Raw genomic sequence first — 20,031 nt, forward strand, 5'->3', positions numbered from 1 at the left:
GATTTTGGATGATAAACGTTAGACAGCTACCGGACCAGATTATCCTGTGTGCTCAGTACACTTTGGCTACTCAGGCAATGCAAAGTGAAAGGGGAGAAAGCGGAAGGAGACTCCGCTGGTTGGGAGGCATGAGATGCGATGTCCTGAGGTTGGGGGTTCCACGACCACCACTCCCAAGAGGAGAAGGCGGGTGGTGGTGGTCGGGGACTCTCTCCTCCGGGGGACTGAGTCATCTATCTGCCGCCCTGACCGGGAAAACCGAGAAGTCTGCTGCTTGCCAGGGGCTAAGATTCGTGATGTGACGGAGAGACTGCCGAGACTCATCAAGCCCTCGGATCGCTACCCCTTCCTGCTTCTCCACGTGGGCACCAATGATACTGCCAAGAATGACCTTGAGCGGATCACTGCGGACTACGTGGCTCTGGGAAGAAGGATAAAGGAGTTGGAGGCGCAAGTGGTGTTCTCGTCCATCCTCCCCGTGGAAGGAAAAGGCCTGGGTAGGGACCGTCGAATCGTGGAGGTCAACGAATGGCTACGCAGGTGGTGTCGGAGAGAAGGCTTTGGATTCTTTGACCATGGGATGGTGTTCCATGAAGGAGGAGTGCTGGGCAGAGACGGGCTCCATCTTACGAAGAGAGGGAAGAACATCTTTGCCAGCAGGCTGGCTAACCTAGTGAGGAGGGCTTTAAACTAGGTTCACCGGGGGAAGGAGACCAAAGCCCTGAGGTAAGTGGGAAAGCGGGATACCGGGAGGAAGCACAGGCAGGAATGTCTGTGAGGGGAGGGCTCCTGCCTCATACTGGGAATGAGGGGGCGATCAACAGGTTATCTCAAGTGCTTATATACAAATGCACAAAGCCTTGGAAACAAGCAGGGAGAACTGGAGGTCCTGGTGATGTCAAGGAATTATGACGTGATTGGAATAACAGAGACTTGGTGGGATAACTCACATGACTGGAGTACAGTCATGGATGGTTATAAACTGTTCAGGAAGGACAGGCAGGGCAGAAAAGGTGGGGGAGTAGCACTGTATGTAAGGGAGCAGTATGACTGCTCAGAGCTCCGGTACGAAACTGTGGAAAAACCTGAGTGTCTCTGGATTAAGTTTAGAAGTGTGTGCAACAAGAGTGATGTCATGGTGGGAGTCTGCTATAGACCACCGGACCAGGGGGATGAGGTGGATGAGGCTTTCTTCCGGCAACTCACGGAAGCTACTAGATCGCATGCCCTGATTCTCATGGGTGACTTTAATTTTCCTGATATCTGCTGGGAGAGCAATACAGCGGTGCATAGACAATCCAGGAAGTTTTTGGAAAGCGTAGGGGACAATTTCCTGGTGCAAGTGCTAGGGGAGCCAACTAGGGGGAGCGCTTTTCTTGACCTGCTGCTCACAAACCGGGTAGAATTAGTGGGGGAAGCAAAAGTGGATGGGAATCTGGGAGGCAGTGACCATGAGTTGGTTGAGTTCAGGATCCTGACGCAGGGAAGAAAGGTAAGCAGCAGGATACGGACCCTGGACTTCAGGAAAGCAGACTTTGACTCCCTCAGGGAACAGATGGCCAGGATCCCCTGGGGGACTAACATGAAAGGGAAGGGAGTCCAGGAGAGCTGGCTGTATTTCAAGGAATCCCTGTTGAGGTTACAGGGACAAACCATCCCGATGAGTCGAAAGAATAGTAAATATGGCAGGCGACCAGCTTGGCTTAATGGTGAAATCTTAGCGGATCTTAAACATAAAAAAGAAGCTTACAAGAAGTGGAAGGTTGGACATATGACCAGGGAAGAGTATAAAAATATTGCTCGGGCATGTAGGAAAGATATCAGGAGGGCCAAATCACACCTGGAGCTGCAGCTAGCAAGAGATGTCAAGAGTAACAAGAAGGGTTTCTTCAGGTATGTTGGCAACAAGAAGAAAGCCAAGGAAAGTGTGGGCCCCTTACTGAATGAGGGAGGCAAGCTAGTGACAGAGGATGTGGAAAAAGCTAATGTACTCAATGCTTTTTTTGCCTCTGTTTTCACTAACAAGGTCAGCTCCCAGACTGCTGTGCTGGGCATCACAAAATGGGGAAGAGATGGCCAGCCCTCTGTAGAGATAGAGGTGGTTAGGGACTATTTAGAAAAGCTGGACGTGCACAAGTCCATGGGGCCGGACGAATTGCATCCGAGAGTGCTGAGGGAATTGGCGGCTGTGATTGCAGAGCCCTTGGCCATTATCTTTGAAAACTCGTGGCGAACGGGGGAAGTCCCGGATGACTGGAAAAAGGCTAATGTAGTGCCCATCTTTAAAAAAGGGAAGAAGGAGGATCCTGGGAACTACAGGCCGGTCAGCCTCACCTCAGTCCCTGGAAAAATCATGGAGCAGGTCCTCAAAGAATCAATCCTGAAGCACTTAGAGGAGAGGAAAGTGATCAGGAACAGTCAGCATGGATTCACCAAGGGAAGGTCATGCCTGACTAATCTAATCGCCTTTTATGATGAGATTACTGGTTCTGTGGATGAAGGGAAAGCAGTGGATGTATTGTTTCTTGACTTTAGCAAAGCTTTTGACACGGTCTCCCACAGCATTCTTGTCAGCAAGTTAAGGAAGTATGGGCTGGATGAATGCACTATAAGGTGGGTAGAAAGCTGGCTAGATTGTCGGGCTCAACGGGTAGTGATCAATGGCTCCATGTCTAGTTGGCAGCCGGTGTCAAGTGGAGTGCCCCAGGGGTCGGTCCTGGGGCCCGTTTTGTTCAATATCTTCATAAATGATCTGGAGGATGGTGTGGATTGCACTCTCAGCAAATTTGCGGATGATACTAAACTGGGAGGAGTGGTAGATACGCTGGAGGGGAGGGATAGGATACAGAAGGACCTAGACAAATTGGAAGATTGGGCCAAAAGAAATCTAATGAGGTTCAATAAGGATAAGTGCAGGGTCCTGCACTTAGGATGGAAGAATCCAATGCACCGCTACAGACTAGGGACCGAATGGCTCGGCAGCAGTTCTGCGGAAAAGGACCTAGGGGTGACAGTGGACGAGAAGCTGGATATGAGTCAGCAGTGTGCCCTTGTTGCCAAGAAGGCCAATGGCATTTTGGGATGTATAAGTAGGGGCATAGCGAGCAGATCGAGGGACGTGATCGTTCCCCTCTATTCGACACTGGTGAGGCCTCATCTGGAGTACTGTGTCCAGTTTTGGGCCCCACACTACAAGAAGGATGTGGATAAATTGGAAAGAGTACAGCGAAGGGCAACAAAAATGATTAGGGGTCTAGAGCACATGACTTATGAGGAGAGGCTGAGGGAGCTGGGATTGTTTAGTCTGCAGAAGAGAAGAATGAGGGGGGATTTGATAGCTGCTTTCAACTACCTGAAAGGGGGTTTCAAAGAGGATGGCTCTAGACTGTTCTCAATGGTAGCAGATGACAGAACGAGGAGTAATGGTCTCAAGTTGCAATGGGGGAGGTTTAGATTGGATATTAGGAAAAACTTTTTCACTAAGAGGGTGGTGAAACACTGGAATGCGTTACCTAGGGAGGTGGTAGAATCTCCTTCCTTAGAGGTTTTTAAGGTCAGGCTTGACAAAGCCCTGGCTAGGATGATTTAACTGGGACTTGGTCCTGCTTTGAGCAGGGGGTTGGACTAGATGACCTTCTGGGGTCCCTTCCAACCCTGATATTCTATGATTCTATGATTCTATGATTCTGCCTGGAAATGGACAGAAGATAATTCTCTTGTGGAGGGGAATTCCCCACTGCTGTAAAGCTGACATAGTCTTCAATGCTAACTCCCACGTCAGCCTCATCCTCAGCATAGGATGTGTGTGGCAGCGATAAGGGGGCATGGTGGAGGCAGAGCAGAGCTTTTGACATGCCAGTTCTCCACACTTGTGCGAGTGGTACAAATTAGCACAGCCCCCTTGGCTGCTGCAATGCCATGGCCAAGCAATACAGGCTTTGGGAGCTGCAACAGCTCCCTGATATCAACCCATCCCTGTACTGAGCAGAGCTCTGGCACAGGGGCACTTAAATTAGAGGCTATTTTTGAAAAATGTGGAGCTTACTGATTACTCTGTTTGTTTCACTTGGTTTCGTAATGTTCCCGCACAGAAATAAGCTTCAAGTTCTTTATTCAGAACTCTCTCTAAAGGGCCAATCCAATTCCCAGTGAAGTCAGTGAGAGGCTTTCCACTGGCTCCAGTGGGAACTGAATCTAGCCCAAACTAAAGAGCTTTAAACAGTCTTCAGCTGCAGTTCCCAGTAGGAAGGATAAACTGTATAAAGTTAATTGAACAGCTACAGTAATAGAGCTGGCATCCTCCAAAGCACCTACATTGTTTAATACTCAATGTAAATGGCCTGCTTGTGATCTCCCTTACCACAAGCGTAAATGACGATAACTCACTGAAGTCAATGTAAACTATAGATGTGAAACTGGTGTATGTGAGCTCCTATAATCAGATGCATAACCTAATTCCATATATTGTTAACAATGTCTTTGATTCAGATTGCTTTGTCTCTAGATATACACTCATACTTTGTCGCTGTAGGCTGTGTCTGTCTCTACTTGAAAATAGCATGTATGTTCCATTCATAGGCAAAGAAGTTTTAACATAAGAGATTGTATTTGTATTTGTCTTAATAATGAAAAAGAATATTGTCAATGAGCTCAATTTTGTTTGTTTATTTTGTCTTATAGCGCACGAGTAGTTTTGGAAACTTTGACCGTTTTAGGCACCATTCAGTATCAAAGCCAGATGATTCAGTTGAGGTTTGTATGTTGCAATAATCTACTTCTGTTACTCCCTCTCCCTATGACTGTTGTGGAAAACACTGGGGTTCAGTGATGTAAAACATGCATTGGTGCACACTTGCTCACATGCGTGCTCCTGTTGAAATCAATGGGAACTACTTGTGTGACTGAGGGCTTAGCAACAAGAGTAAGGTTTGCACAATCAAGCCTTTAATATTTGGGTAGTGCAAAGGACAGGGTCATTTCTGTTTTAAAAAAAAAAGGAAGGGCAGCAAGAACTCAGGAAAACCTACACTTCAGAGGACTGCTTCCACAATAGTGGCCTTATGCTAGCAGCCTGGAGATGTGGCGTTCTGTCTTCAAGTGTGTGAGGTAAATTCCCAGCACTCTCATTTGAATCAGGGACCATAAATAAGGTAAGCATAAATTGGTACAGCATTTTCTATCTCCCATTTGTGAGTACTTAAGCGAAGTGCAAGCCTGTGATGTACCTGTAATTCCCCAGACAGTTCTAAAGCTAGAAGAACTGCTAATAATAACTTGCATGCACCTTACCTGAATCCAAAATATCTCTCTGCAGTCTCTCATTCCATTACATCGATTTTATTTTCATGAGTAATAATTGTTTTGGGGTTTTTTAAACTTCAAATTAGATTTGTGAAGTGGAGACTGTAAGTGACATTGGAGATCCGGGACAAAATAAAATGGCAGGTAATGGAGGAAGTCTGGGAAAGAAGATGCGGGCCATTTCCCTAACCATGAAGAAAAAGATGGGTAAAAAGTACATCAAGGCACTCTCTGAGGACATGGTAAATATGGTTAAAAAAATCTTTGAATTTGTATGATCAATTACATTAGAAATGTTGTGTGTGTTTGTTTCATTGTTTTTAAGTAGCATGTTATGACGAGCATTGATGTACCAGAGTTCAGGTGTATATAACTTAGTGACACATATTGAATTAAAAGAGTAGTTACCTCAATTATATATCAATTCTTTCCCTCCCCGCCTTTCCTCCCCTGTGTACGCATATTCTCTCTCACGCTCACGGACACACGCACGCACACAATTTCCCACCTGGGGTCTTGGATAGAGATGAGAGTTTTATACGATTGGGAAAGGGGAGATTTTGCTTTGCCAACAGTGAAAAGATTGTGTGTGCATCCATCCACGAATATGGCCATGCAAGTGAGGGGAAAGCTCCTTAAACACTCCCCACTAACTGTCCATCTGTGTAAGGACCAGGAAAAATCTGATCCAAAATGAGGTACATAGAAATTACCATACTGAATCAGATCAGTAGTCCTTTTAGTCTTGTATCCTATCTCTGACCAAGGCCAATACTAGATGCTTCAGAAGAATTCTCACGGTGGACATTTGTGGAATAATCTGCATGCAGGAATTCTTTTTAACCCGTTAGGCTTATGTCCTGAAACATGAGGGTTTATATCCCTCATACATTTTTATCTTATCTAATGTAGCTGCAGATATTCTTATTATATATAAAAATAAATCCAAAATCATTTTTGAATCTAACTAAACCTTTTTCTTCCTTATCTTGTGGCAGTGAGTTCCACATTTTAATGACATACTGTGCATATAAAATGTATTTCCTTTGATTAGTTTTATATTTGAGTCTCATTTTCATTACATGACCAGTTGTTTTTGTATTATGAGAACGAATAAACAGGAGTGCCACATTTATTTCTGTGTAGTTAAATTAATTCTTCATACAGAAGAAACAGATGACACATGTACCATTTAATCTTCTTTTCCCCTGTAACTAATATCATTCAGTGCTTCTCCACTGATTAACTAGTGCAGGGTACAATAGAATGGTGTAACTAGCATTCTCCCTGCTGGAAACCAATCATCCTTGATTTCTGTGGTTTGTGAAACATGTATCTGTATGAGAAGAGGAAGTGAGTTTCTCGAGACTAGTCCCAAACCAGGGGCCCTGAGCCCATTCCACAAATGTGCTATAACCTTTGCTCCATTCTATGAGCAAGATAACGTATGTTTAACATTTTCCCTAGTTTGATGCAATATCCTAGAGGGCATATGACATCCAGGTTACATCAGCATGTCACGCTACGTTCACACTATAATGCAATACTGTAAAGAACCAGCTTCCTTTGGAAATCATCATTGTTCCATTTAGCTATTACGTCTGCTTTAAATTAAGTGGTGACTGATGCATGGTCATACTTTCTAATCTTTGCAAACTCTATAAGCTATGCTTTGAGAGGTAGCATTTAATAATATAACCTCTAAAGTCCAGTACCCAGGCCTTAGATGATTTTGTGAGGGAAATGGGCCTATGTTAATTTTGTAAATGCAGAATTTTTGTTATGAGACTTGAACAGCCAACTCAGGAAGTGGGATAGCTGATCATCCACACTCCCATCTGGAAGGTTGGCTCTGGAAAACTCTGACCTTGGTTCTAGCTGCAGTAGGCCAGTAGAGTCCAGGGTCTGAGAAAGCTCTTTGCAAGACACAGCAGTTGCAGAGAACTAATGACTCCCTTCCCGCTCCTATGGGCTTCCTGAGTATGTGGAAGAGGTAGCCTATTTTAATTTGGCCTCCGATGATTTTGTATTTTCCTCCTGAACTTCTAAAATTATCAATGATAACTTAAAAAACATGAAAGGTGAAAAACTTTGGGGTAGATTCTGGCCTCTGCTCTGGTGAGGCAAAACAGCCAGAAAGTCTCTTTTCTGGCTATCTAGGATTTCCCCTTGATAAGCTTCAGATGGATGTAAATGTTGTTGTGCCAGATTCACTATTGTAATTCCGCAGAGATCAGGGATGAATTTAGCCAGCTGTCCTTTTCTGGAGGGCAGTCACTGGGGAAATTGAGGCACAGAGAGGGTAAATGACATGTCGATGGTCATAGGTTGAGGAAGTTGTGGAGCTGGGAATTGAACCCTGAATTCCTGATTCTCAGCCCCATGGTATAACCACGAAAAGTGCTTCCTCCCTTGTAATGGTTGGTAGTAAAAGAAGCTTTCTTAAACTGCAAGTGTAATAATATTTTTTTAAAATCATTGTGGACGGGCAAAGTAAATGTGCACAAGATATTGCATGTCAGCTGTGCATGTAAAATCTATTTCATTGCATCTAACCACTGATTTTTGTTGCTGAAGAATGAAGAAGGAAAAGAAGTCTGCTACTCACATAGTGACCCTGGGGATGAAACACACACGGAGAAGGTCTGCTTAAAAGCCAGTGACTCTATGGACAGTCTCTATAGTTTGAATAGTGGCCAGAGCTCTTCTAGTAAGTACAAAAAATCAGAGTCCTGTTCCGTCTCTTTCTTTATTATTTATTATTGAATACACCTTGAGTTGTTGGCACTGAGGAACAGAAATTTGATAACGCAAGGATCTTCATTCTAATAGACAAAGCTACAAGAAGATCCAATGGCTGGATGTTAAAGCTGGACAAATTCAGATTGGAAGTAATGTGCAGTTTTTTAACCTTGAGGTTAATTAACCATTGGAACAATTTGCCAAGGCTTTTTCTGGATTCTTCACTGGCAATTTTTAAATCAGGATGTTTTTCTGAAAGATCTGCTCTAGCTCAAAGAGGAGTTGATTCAGGGAAGTCATACAGCTTGTGTTATAGAGGAGGTCAGAGGTACATTAGTACAGTGGTTCCTTCTGGCTTTACCATCTGTGAATCAGACTTTGCCCATTTTAGTAATTAGAGCCAAAATTTAACCCCACAATAATTAAACTTGAGCTTTTCAACAAGCCTGACATCCTGCCTATTGATACAACAGTCTTAAATGTCAAAGCTGGCCCTAGGCGTGTCGCTGCCATGGCCCCAGCACCTGTGGAGTGGTGTTTGCAGGGTCATCCACATACAAGCCTTCTCTTAGGCTGGCTGTGAACCCACTGCCCCCAGACTGCAGATGGGTTGGCCAAAAGGGGGTATCCAGCCTGACTCTGCTGCTCTGGAGGAGGTGGGAGAACCCAGCCAACACAAAGGCAGCAGAGGACCAAGGTCTGCCTCCTTCCCAACCCACCAGAAATCTGCTATTCCCCCCACCAGGTAGCATAAGCTGGAGGTTTGGGGAGGCATATGACTCTCCAGTGGGCCGTGGGGTTCCTGTGTGGCAGCCTCCTGCAGGAGGCTGTCTGCTGCCCTGCTGTAGGCAAACTGCTCCCCAAGGATTCCGGACTGTACATGATGATGTTGTATTGGTGTCACTGCATATATAATATGATCTGAGTGGCTTCCATAGGCATAGGCCATTTGTACTTAGTGGTTAGTCTGGCTCTGGGTTGTAGTTGTGCACTTGAACAACCACATCAAGTCAAATAATTTTTATGGTCATTTTCTCTGACATGATTTTTGTAAATTATATGGGAGTTTACTTCCAACACACTGCTGCTCTTATCTAAAAACATATTTGGATGGGATTTTGCAGAGCTTGCTTCAATTTGTCTGACTTACTCTACTGATGTTTTATTACTCAACTTGGATAAAATGACAGGTAGAAATGTAGATAAGTTTAAAATTTCCCTCTGTAATGCAGGTGGGTTGAGGTTCTAGTTTATAATATAATGACATAAAGTAGTTTCTGCAGTATTTGTTTCAGTTTCTCTGAATAAACAGGACAAATTCAGCAGATATAATTCCCTGCATTGCAGTTTTAAAATACACATTATTAATCTGCAGAGGTTATATTTCAACAAGCTTATAAGTAAAATGAGTAGTCTATTAGCATCAGCATCATAAAGGATTATTGCATAGAATAAATTAAAGATCTCCAACTTATTTTGTTTAGCCTTTGAGGGGGGGAGGGATAGCTCAGTGGTTTGAGCATTGGCCTGCTAAACCCAGGGTTGTGAGTTCAGTCCTTGAGGGGGCCATTTGGGGGATGGGTCCTGCTTTGAACAGAGATTTGGACTAGATGACCTCCTGAGGTCCCTTTCAACCCTGATATTCTATGATTCTATAGTATGTTTGATTATTGAATATATTTTTCTTGGAATGTGTGAAAACTGTCTGAGTACAGTCTTTTAATTCTGTGCTTTGCATATTAGCCTCTCTATTTCTATGCAAAATTGAATATCTAGTCATTCAAGGAAGGGGATTTAAATCTTCATTCTCATCTCCATTAGGTGGAGTGACTAGCTGTTCAGATGGAACCAGCAACAGGGACAGCTTTAGACTTGATGATGAAGTCCCTTACACTGGACCATTCTGTGGACGAGCCAAAGTACACACCGACTTCACACCGAGTCCTTATGATAATGACTCTCTCAAAATCAAGGTGAGACTGTCATCAAAATTGCTTTGTGCAGTAGAGATATCTGAGACATTTGTTAGGTACAGGGTCTGTTCTTCATTTCTGACTTTTAAGGGTATATGGCACTTTAAAACAGACACAGAACAGAACAGATATTTTAGCAATATCTTTGTGCAGGGCTAGTTCATGCAGAGTTGTCAAACCTACTATTGCAGGGACCCTGAGTCATGGGATGCCACCTTACCAAGAACCAGTTGAAATGTCGGTGTGTGATGTACTCCTCATACTCCAGCCCCATTTGGTGTAGAATAAGTGCTGCTTCACGCTGACTGAGAGCTCTGTGGTGATAGTCTCCTGGGAAATCAGGATGACTCTTTAGCTTTCCAGGCTTAGCTGTGGTAGCTCACAGGCTCAGCCCTCATCATCTTACACAGGAAACCTCAATCCTAAACCTCCTTCCCTAAACCACTTCAGAAGCAAATACTCAAGCTATGGAAATATGCCACATTGGATTTCTCCCAATCCAGAGGGCATGGCAGAGATGTTTTCAGCAAGTGAAGCTGGAGAAGGTTGCACAATGAGCTTTTGCATTGAGGTGGGCAGAACAACAGAATAGCATTACAGGGAGCCCACGCTTTACTTGACAAGGTGCTGTCCACCTACCATCTCTTCAAAAGCCGACCTTCTCTCCACATTCTCAGTCATTGTTCACAATGCCACCATCTTCCCAGTCATTCAGATCTCTAATCCAAGCCACATTTTTGAGTTTGCCCTCTCATCCAGGGTGTATCCAGATCTAGATTCTGTCCATTTAAAATACTGCTCCCAAAATCATCTTTCTTGTTGCTTTGATTGTTACCCCTGTAAACTATTCTGCTGACTCCTCCTTCTCCCCTGCAACAGATATAAGCTTCCTTCTGTCACCTTTAAATCACTACATGACATAGGCCTGCCCAGTTTATCTATTACTCTATTGTATCCTCAACCTCTGCCTTTACTTGGCGATCATTTTCACCACCAGTTAGTTTGTTACTTCCCCAACCACCTAAGTGTTTTTTTCCCCCTTCAAATCAGCTTTTTGGTGATCAAATGGCATAACATGAGGTCATGTATATTTTTCACTTTTAAGACAGCTTGTTTTAAAGTTATTTGAGCATAAGCCTTCGTGAGCTACAGCTCACTTCATCTGATGCAACTGTAGCTCACGAAAGCTTATGCTCAAATAAATTTGTTAGTCTCCAAGGTGCCACAAGTACTCCCTTTTCTTTTTTGCAAATACAGACTAACATGACTGCTACTCTGAAACCTGTTTTAAAGTTGTGAACTGTCTGCTGCTTGGGGCTGAAAACTTGTGAGTACAGGCCACAGAATTTCAGCACTGTTCAATCAAAACACAAACCCTAGCTCTGAGTTGGCTTTGAACCCCAGGATGAACCTAATCTGGATCCAAATCCAAACCCCTTCCCAATATGTAGAAATTAGACCTTTCCAAAAACACAGTGTTTTCTCTTCCTGGGGCTGGGGGTAAACATTTCCTTAGCTTTCATTTCATGTGGTTTCATACTTCTGAGTTTAGTGGTCAAACAAACTCAAAACCTGGTGAAAACCTGAACTTTGCATGATCGCAAAGCAAAACTATAATTTGGCTGAAATTTACTCAAAATGTTTGCAGAATTTATAACACACATTGTAATAAATTGGGTCTCAATTTCAAGTTTGTAACAAAATCTCCAAACTCCAGATTGGTTTGGAGATTTGCTGCATATGCTTTGCAAACCACTGTTTGAAATACTGTGGTAAATTCTTATTTTAAGGCAAAATTATGCATATATATAATTTAACAATTAAGGTCTAGATTGTGTATTTACAAACTGCCCAGAATAAAGGAGTTTGCTCCTGGTACAGTGCATAGTTACGCTATTCCAGGAGCAAACTGGGAAGGGAATTGTTACTCTAAGAGTATGTTTTCACTGAAGAGTTAACTTGGGTGATCAGCACCTGATCAGGTAAGCCTAGCCCAGGTGTGAGCCCTGACTGCAAAGGTTTATCTTTGTTACCATGCCCTCACCGTTTCTCGCTTGCTTGTTGTTGTCTGGAGCATATCCCATGTTTTGTTTTGGGGGTTTTTTTGTGTCAAGGTGTTCTATGATTCTTTTTTATCAGTTGTGGGAGAACTTGTCTACCCTTTGGGGAAACTGTGGGAAAGGCATTGGAGGCCTATCAGCACTTGAGTGATTTAGCCTGAATCCTCGCCGCAAAGTGGGTGGGTTCCAGCTCAAGTTAAAGCAGAGCCTGGGTTCCAACCCCCACACCAAGATTTGTAAACTAGTCTGGTTTAAAGCACTTCCAGATCAAGTTAGAGGTTTTTCTGTGTGGACGGTTTGGGGGCAGGCTGGGAACCTGGGCTAAAACCTGGGTAAGAGTCCAGGTTAACTGTGTAGAGGAGATATATCCTATGAATGCCCCCTTGCTCCTTGCCAAGACTGCACCCATTTCCTGTCCCTTCCTGCCCACTGTTGACCCATCTGCATGGGAAGGAAAATAGTAGCTCCACGGAGGCTACTTCCCATCCCATCTGTGCATTGTATTGCCCACACAAGCAAGAAAGGGGTCTGCTTTCTGCCCCCTATTCCTCTGCAGGGGTTTGTAGGGCCAGGGCCAATCTTGCCACACATTACTCTGCAATTGTTTTCTGAAATTTTGAAAGCAAGAAGTATTCCCTAGTTGTGGAAGGAGAGTTTCTTCACTCTTGTTAATACTCCTGAGCATTGAAATTGCTTCTGCTTGATGTCATCTGTGTAGTGACTCTGTTCTTGCTCCATTAAGGTAACAGGTTACATATCACAAATCATCTGCCTCAGATATGGTGTGCCTTTTTTTTTCTCTAGAAAGGAGACATTATAGACATCATCTGCAAAACTCCCATGGGCATGTGGACAGGCATGCTGAATAACAAGGTGGGAAACTTCAAATTCATTTACGTCGATATTATTTTGGAAGCGGAAGCTACACCTAGGAAGATAAAGGTGCACAGAGAGAGCAAAAGGGCCAAACCTAAAACTCTGCAGGAACTTTTGGAACGGGTCCATTTTCAGGTCAGCAAACACATTTCCAGTTTTGTGTGGAGTATTTTGTTTCTGTGCACTTGCTCTTATTTTTACATCACAGCCAGGGCCAAAATGGCAGGCTCTAGCAGCTTGGGAAATATCTCATCAGTAGCCCAGAAGATGCTACTTCCTTCCATTACCTAACTGGTGGGTATGTGGATGTGAGGGTGGTTGTTGGCAAAATGAGGCATGAGAGTGCATGAATACTTCATTTAATATGCCTTTTTCTTAGTTGGTAAGGTCCTTGGGGAAGAGGCAGTCTTCTTTTAGTATAGGTGTGTAGTGTGCCTAGCCCAATGGGCCCCAATTTCTGATGAGGTCTCTAGGTATTACTGCAATACAAATGATAAATAAGAATAATAACAACAATGTTATAGCACTGGTCTTTGGGTGGGAATGAATCACTTCTCCCTGCAGGAATACACACATACTCAGAAACTGGGACAACACACACACAGTTGAGGGCACCAGGAGTAACAATGCATTAGTCCTACAGCCATCTACATGGTTCTCTGCATGCTCCCTCTGGCTGGCACCAGTGTAAACAAAATACCCAGCCTGCTTATGGAGCTTTGGATTTGCTCATCTCATCTTTACATGGAAGTGACATTATGTGCTGTAGCCTTGCTATCTCTGTGCTCTCACTTTTACACAACAATTGCTCATCAGTAGTTTCCTTTGAATTAACACACAATCATTTTGCTGCTAAAAAAGCGCACTACCAAAAAAGAATCCCTTTGTGTACTTACCTTTTAGTTTAAAACAGACTGGTACTCCATCTTCTTTATGACTGGAAAATGTTTTCTAGCTGGACTCAAATTGTTTTCTGGATACATAAAATTTGAATGCTGCTTCTTAGGCTGTTTTATCAATGGAATAATTATTGTAACTCAGACATAAAATAATAATGACAGTATTTATATGACACTGCTATTTCAAAGCAGTTTGCAAACCCTAATTAATCTTCAAAACTTCCTACTGCATGTTAGTGATGTAAATATTATTGGGTCAAATGTATCCCTCATGTGACTTGAATTTGGCCACTGATCTTCATTTTACAGATCAGGAACTTGAGATACAGAGAGGTTGTGAATGGCCCAAGGTCACAGCCTGAGATGGCAGTGAATTGAGACTAGGAGACAGAAGCTCCTGGTTTCATCACTAGATTTTGTTTACTCTTATAAAAGGAGAGGAAAAATATGCTCAGAAAGTAAGTTACATTAAAATTAAAAAGGGGACACAAGCTACAAAGGTCAGACCCAGATCCAAACATTTACAAAGTTTAGAGGTGAATGAATCTGGAGTTTTGGTTTCTCCTATTTTGGTTTGTCCTGTTTGGGCCAGGCACTGAAATTTGGGGGAATTGGAATGAAGGGGTTTGGTTCAAGTCCATCTCAATGGAAACTCTCTTTTAGTGTCTTGAAATATTATTTTCCCCCCTGACCTAGAATTATTGAATCATATTCTTGGTTCTCTACAAAAGAAAAAGGACACTAAACTATCTAAACTATTACATGCCACAAGGGGCCACAACAGTGGTTCCCGTAACCCACCCAGCAATATTGTTAATCTATCCAACTATACTCTTAACCCAGCAGAAGAATCTGTCCTATCTCGGGGCTTCTCCTTTTGCCCCTCCACCCCCACGGACATGATACAGTTCTGTGGTGACCTAGAATCCTATTTTTGACGTCTCTGACTCAAGGAATATTTCCAACACACCTCTGACCAACATATTAACCCACAGAGACCTTTCTACCAACACTATAAAAAGAAGGATTCTGGGTGGACTCCTCCTGAAGGTCGAAACAGCAGACTGGACTTCTACATAGAGTGCTTCCACCGACGTGCACGGGCTGAAATTGTGGAAAAGCAGCATCACTTGCCCCATAACCTCAGCCGTGCAGAACACAATGCCATCCACAGCCTCAGATATCATAATCAAAAAGGCTGACAAAGGAGGTGTTGTCGTCATCATGAATAGGTCGGAATATGAACAAGAGGCTGCTAGGCACCTCTCCAACACCACTTTCTACAAGCCATTACCCTCTGATCCCACTGAGAGTTACCAAAAGAAACTACAGCATTTGCTCAAGAAACTCCCTGAAAAAGCACAAGAACAAATCCGCACAGACACACCCCTGGAGCCCCGACCTGGGGTATTCTATCTGCTACCCAAGATCCATAAACCTGGAAATCCTGGACGCCCCATCATCTCAGGCATTGGCACCCTGACAGCAGGATTGTCTGGCTATGTAGACTCCCTCCTCAGGCCCTACATTACCAGCACTCCCAGCTATCTTCGAGACACCACTGACTTCCTGAGGAAACTACAATCCATTGGTGATCTTCCTAAAAACACCATCCTAGCTACTATGGATGTAGAAGCCCTCTACACCAACATTCCACACAAAGATAGACTACAAGCCGTCAGGAACAGTATCCCCAATAATGTCACGGCTAACCTGGTGGCTGAACTTTGTGACTTTGTCCTCACCCATAACTATTTCACATTTGGGGACAATGTATACCTTCAAATCAGTGGCACTGCGATGGGTACCCGCATGGCCCCACAGTATGCCAACATTTTTATGGCTGACTTAGAACAATGCTTCCTCAGCTCTTGTCCCCTAATGCCCCTACTCTACTTGCGCTACATTGATGACATCTTCATAATCTGGACCCATCGAAAAAAAGCCCTTGAGGAATTCCACCATGATTTCAACAATTTCCATCCCACCATCAACCTCAGCCTGGACCAGTCCACACAAGAGATCCACTTCTTGGACACTACTGTGCTAATACGCAATGGTCACATAAACACCACCCTATATCAGAAACCTACTGACCGCTATTCCTATTTCCATGCCTCTAGCTTTCATCCAGATCATACCACACGATCCATTGTCTACAGCCAAGCTCTATGATATAACCGCATTTGCTCCAATCTCTCAGACAGAGACAAACACCTACAAGATCTCTATCATTCATTCTTACAACTACAATACCCACCTGATGAAGTGAAGAAACAGATTGACAGAGCCAGAAGAGTACCCAGAAGTCACCTACTACAGGACAGACCCAACAAAGAAAATAACAGAACGCCACTAGCCATCACCTTCAGCCCCCAACTAAAACCTCTCCAATGCATCATCAAGGATCTACAACTTAACCTGAAGGACGACCCATCACTCTCACAGATCTTGGGAGACAGGCCAGTCCTTACTTACAGGCAGCCCCCCAACCTGAAGCAAATACTCACACACCACACAGAACCACTAACCCAGGAACCTATCCTTGCAACAAAGCCCGTTGCCAAATCTGTCCACATATCTATTCAGGGGACACCATCATAGGACCTAATCACATCAGCCACACTATCAGAGGCTCATTCACCTGCACATCTACCAATGTGATATATGCCATCATGTGCCAGCAATGCCCCTCTGCCATGTACATTGGTCAAACTGGACAGTCTCTACGTAAAAGGATAAATGGACACAAATCAGAGGTCAAGAATTATAACATTCAAAAACCAGTCGGAGAACTCTTCAGTCTCTCTGGTCACTCGATTACAGACCTGAGGGTGGCTGTCCTTCAACAAAAAAACTTCAAAAACAGACTCCAACGAGAGACTGCTGAATTGGAATTAATTTTCAAACTGGATACAATTAACTAAGGTTGAATAGAGACTGGGAATGGATGAGTCATTACACAAAGTAAAACTATTTCCCCATGTTATTTCTCCCCCACTCCCCAGTATTCCTCAGATGTTCTTGTTACCTGCTGGAAATGGCCTACCTTGCTTGTCACCATGAAAGGTTTGCCTCCTTCCCCCCCGCCCCCCCGCTGCTGGTGATGGCTCATCTTAAGTGATCACTCTCCTTACAGTGTGTATGATAAAACCCATTGTTTCATGTTCTCTGTGTGTGTATAGAAATCTCTCCACTGTATTTTCCACCAAATGCATCCGATGAAGTGAGCTGTAGCTCACAAAAGCTTATGCTCAAATAAATTTGTTAGTCTCTAAGGTGCCACAAGTACTCCTTTTCTTTTTGCTTACTAAAGGAATTGTTTGCTTTTCCTTTTGTAGGAATACTCATCAACCCTCTTGCTAAATGGTTATGAGACTTTGGAGGATTTAAAGGAGCTACAGGAGAGCCATTTGATTGAACTAAATATTACAAACCCAGAAGACAGGGCAAGGTTACTCTCTGCAGTTGAGAATCTACAGGATTATGAAAGTAAGTGTGTAAACTTACATTCGATGTTATGTTCTCATTTTAATTGGAAACACTAACACATTTAAAATAATGGTGACTTCTGCTGAGGTCCGCAAATCAGATTTTTTCCCTCAAATAGGAAAAATTGCTGAAAAATTATCTCAGGTTTATCTCCAATTTAAGTTTGAACAGAGACTGGGAATGGCTCGGTCATTACACTAATTGAATCTATTTCAGCATGTTAAGTATCCTCACACCTTCATGCCAACTGTCCGAAATGGGCCATCTTGATTATCACTTCAAACTTTTTTTCCCCTGCTGATAATAGCTCGTCTTAATTAATTAGCCTCTTACAGTTGGTATGGGTACTTCCACCTTTTCATGTTCTCTGTATGTGTAAATATCTTCTTACTATATGTTCCATTCTATGCATCCGATGAAGTGGGCTGTAGCCCACGAAAGCTTATGCTCAAATAAATTTGTTAGTTTCTAAGGTGCCACAAGTACTCCTGTTCTTTTTGCTGATACAGACTAACATAGCTGCTACTCTGAAACCAGTACATATCTAGGTTGCTAACTGATCATGTTGCACATTCTGTATATTTTATCCTACACATTTTACATCAACAATTAACAAACAAAACAGGAACAGAAAATGCCAAGGTTCTATTTTTACAAAGATTTTTTTATTGGTGCAAAGTATGAGTAATTTTAACAGGTTTCTGTAGTCATGAAATGCTGTTCCGGTTTGCTGTAATTATGATTTACTCTTTTTAATACTCAAGTGATAGCAAGCATTGCAGGCAGCCTTAACTATCTAAACTCTTTAACAGTCAGACATAAGTTAGTGTCTTTTAATCACTTGATGTTCTTCATGTTCCCATGCCAGCAAAAGTGCAAGGATCAGGGAAGAGTGTCCTTAACCTTACACAGCCTTTTCATATTCTTTACATTAAACCTTGATTAATTAATCTTTGCCGTCCATGTGTGGTCCCTACCCTTTGCCAGTATGGGTTTATGCCATTGTTTTTCAGGCAGAATAGTATACTTGAGGATAGTTGTGCAGAAGTTTAACAATTGAAACCCTTGTAATTGTTCTGTAAATAATAAGTCTTGTAATGTGTTCCTTGTTTCAAGGCAACTGATGATGTTGGAGTATTAGATCCATGGATGAGATGAATAATTGCTTCACCTCAGCTGTGAATACATGAGTATTTCAGTTCAGTCAAACATTGTTCTCAAAAAAGTAGAATAGTGAATAGGCCTCAATTTAAGCATGTGCTTAATTATAAAGTTTTTATTAAGTCCCAGAGATGTCAATAGGACTTATGTATGATTAACTTTAAGCACACATTCAAGGAAAATGCTTTCCTGAATCCGGAGCATGGTGATGAAGCTGACCTTAACTGATTGCCATAGCACAGTAGTATTTGTCAGCAGACTGATGAGGGGAGAAGTAATGTGCAAGGGTTGACATGACACTCTAAAGTACAAAGATGTTAAAAACTCAAATTGATACAACTGCATAGAGGAATATAAATAAGCTATTCGGTCAAGTAGTTACAACAAAAGAAGGGGAGCCAAGATGATCTTGGGGTTAAGTCCAACCTGAGCGTCTGACTCAATGTGTGACCTTGGCCAGCTCATTTGACCTCCTTGTGCTTCAGTCAATCCAACTGGAAAATTGGGTTGCAAAAGCTGGACACCATTGTTATAAGTGATCTTACATATATATGTGGTCATGAGCTGAAATCCTGGCCCCACTGATAGTCAATAGGAATTTTTCTAAAGCATACATTTAATTATTTTCCTGAATCAGGGTTTTAGATTATAAACTTTTTTATGAATGGATGTATCCTTTCAATAGTGCTGTAAAGTTCCATGCACATCTACAGACCCACCAAAATAGTGGTAGTAATAATAATTTCCAAGAGCTAACAAGTGGAAAAACCGCATATGCATCACACATTCATTGTCAAAGACCTAAGGCCTCATATTTCTTCAATACTCTTAGTCTAATCCTATAGTTTAAAATAGTATTAAAACATTGGTTTTCGAACTCTGTGATGCAATGAGGTTATCGGGAGACAAAAGGTGGGGTGCAGGGCTAGGGCCAGCTGGGTGTCCGAACCAGGGCAGGGCAGCAGAGGAGAGAATGCACCGGGAGGGCACAGCAAAAAGAAAAAGTTTGGAAAAAGTCTGTATTGGAATATGTGTCAAAATTCTGCATACTTGGACTCCTCTAACCTTATCTTAGACAGCTCTGACTGAAAAAGCTGAAAGCTATGTATCTGAAATGAAACTGATTTATTGTAGAAAAAATAACACGCCTTTTATTTGTCGATCAGATAGTGAGGTCTGATGAATCTGCAACACTTAACAGTTGATCTTTATCTATTCCTTTTCCTGTAAAATGTATCTTTCACTGACATCCAGGTTAACCCTACAAACTTACCTTCAATGATAAAGAGCTTGACAGTGTATCCAGGAGGTTAAGAACAAGTAGGTGTAAAAGTCAAAAGTTAAAAATAAATATAGCTTTTGTTTGTGAAGTAGGAGAACTTGACTTTTACCCTGAATCCATATATATTTATAATGCTCAATATTCTGTTGAGGCAGCTTTTGTGTTTACTGCATGATAGTCAGACTAGGCTGAAAATTTTCTGTCAATTTTTTCAGACAAAATTGGCCTGTTTTTCCTGAAGAAAA

The 20,031-nt window shown here is 42.6% G+C and overlaps 1 protein-coding gene across 2 annotated transcripts in view; it reads left to right on the forward strand.

The window, feature by feature from the left end:
- SAMSN1 (SAM domain, SH3 domain and nuclear localization signals 1) overlaps window positions 1–20,031 on the forward strand; it is a 126,309-nt gene that overhangs the window by 100,467 nt on the left and 5,811 nt on the right. For both annotated transcript variants that reach the window (XM_038387584.2, XM_038387587.1), the window contains 6 exons: window positions 4,681–4,752; window positions 5,388–5,543; window positions 7,879–8,011; window positions 9,865–10,016; window positions 12,881–13,087; window positions 17,193–17,343. In XM_038387584.2, the coding sequence (XP_038243512.1) occupies window positions 4,681–4,752; window positions 5,388–5,543; window positions 7,879–8,011; window positions 9,865–10,016; window positions 12,881–13,087; window positions 17,193–17,343 (871 nt within the window). The remainder of the gene's footprint in view (window positions 1–4,680; window positions 4,753–5,387; window positions 5,544–7,878; window positions 8,012–9,864; window positions 10,017–12,880; window positions 13,088–17,192; window positions 17,344–20,031) is intronic.

The sequence above is a fragment of the Dermochelys coriacea genome, chromosome 1 (assembly GCF_009764565.3).
Source record: "Dermochelys coriacea isolate rDerCor1 chromosome 1, rDerCor1.pri.v4, whole genome shotgun sequence".
In the NCBI taxonomy this organism is placed as follows: Eukaryota; Metazoa; Chordata; order Testudines; family Dermochelyidae; genus Dermochelys; species Dermochelys coriacea.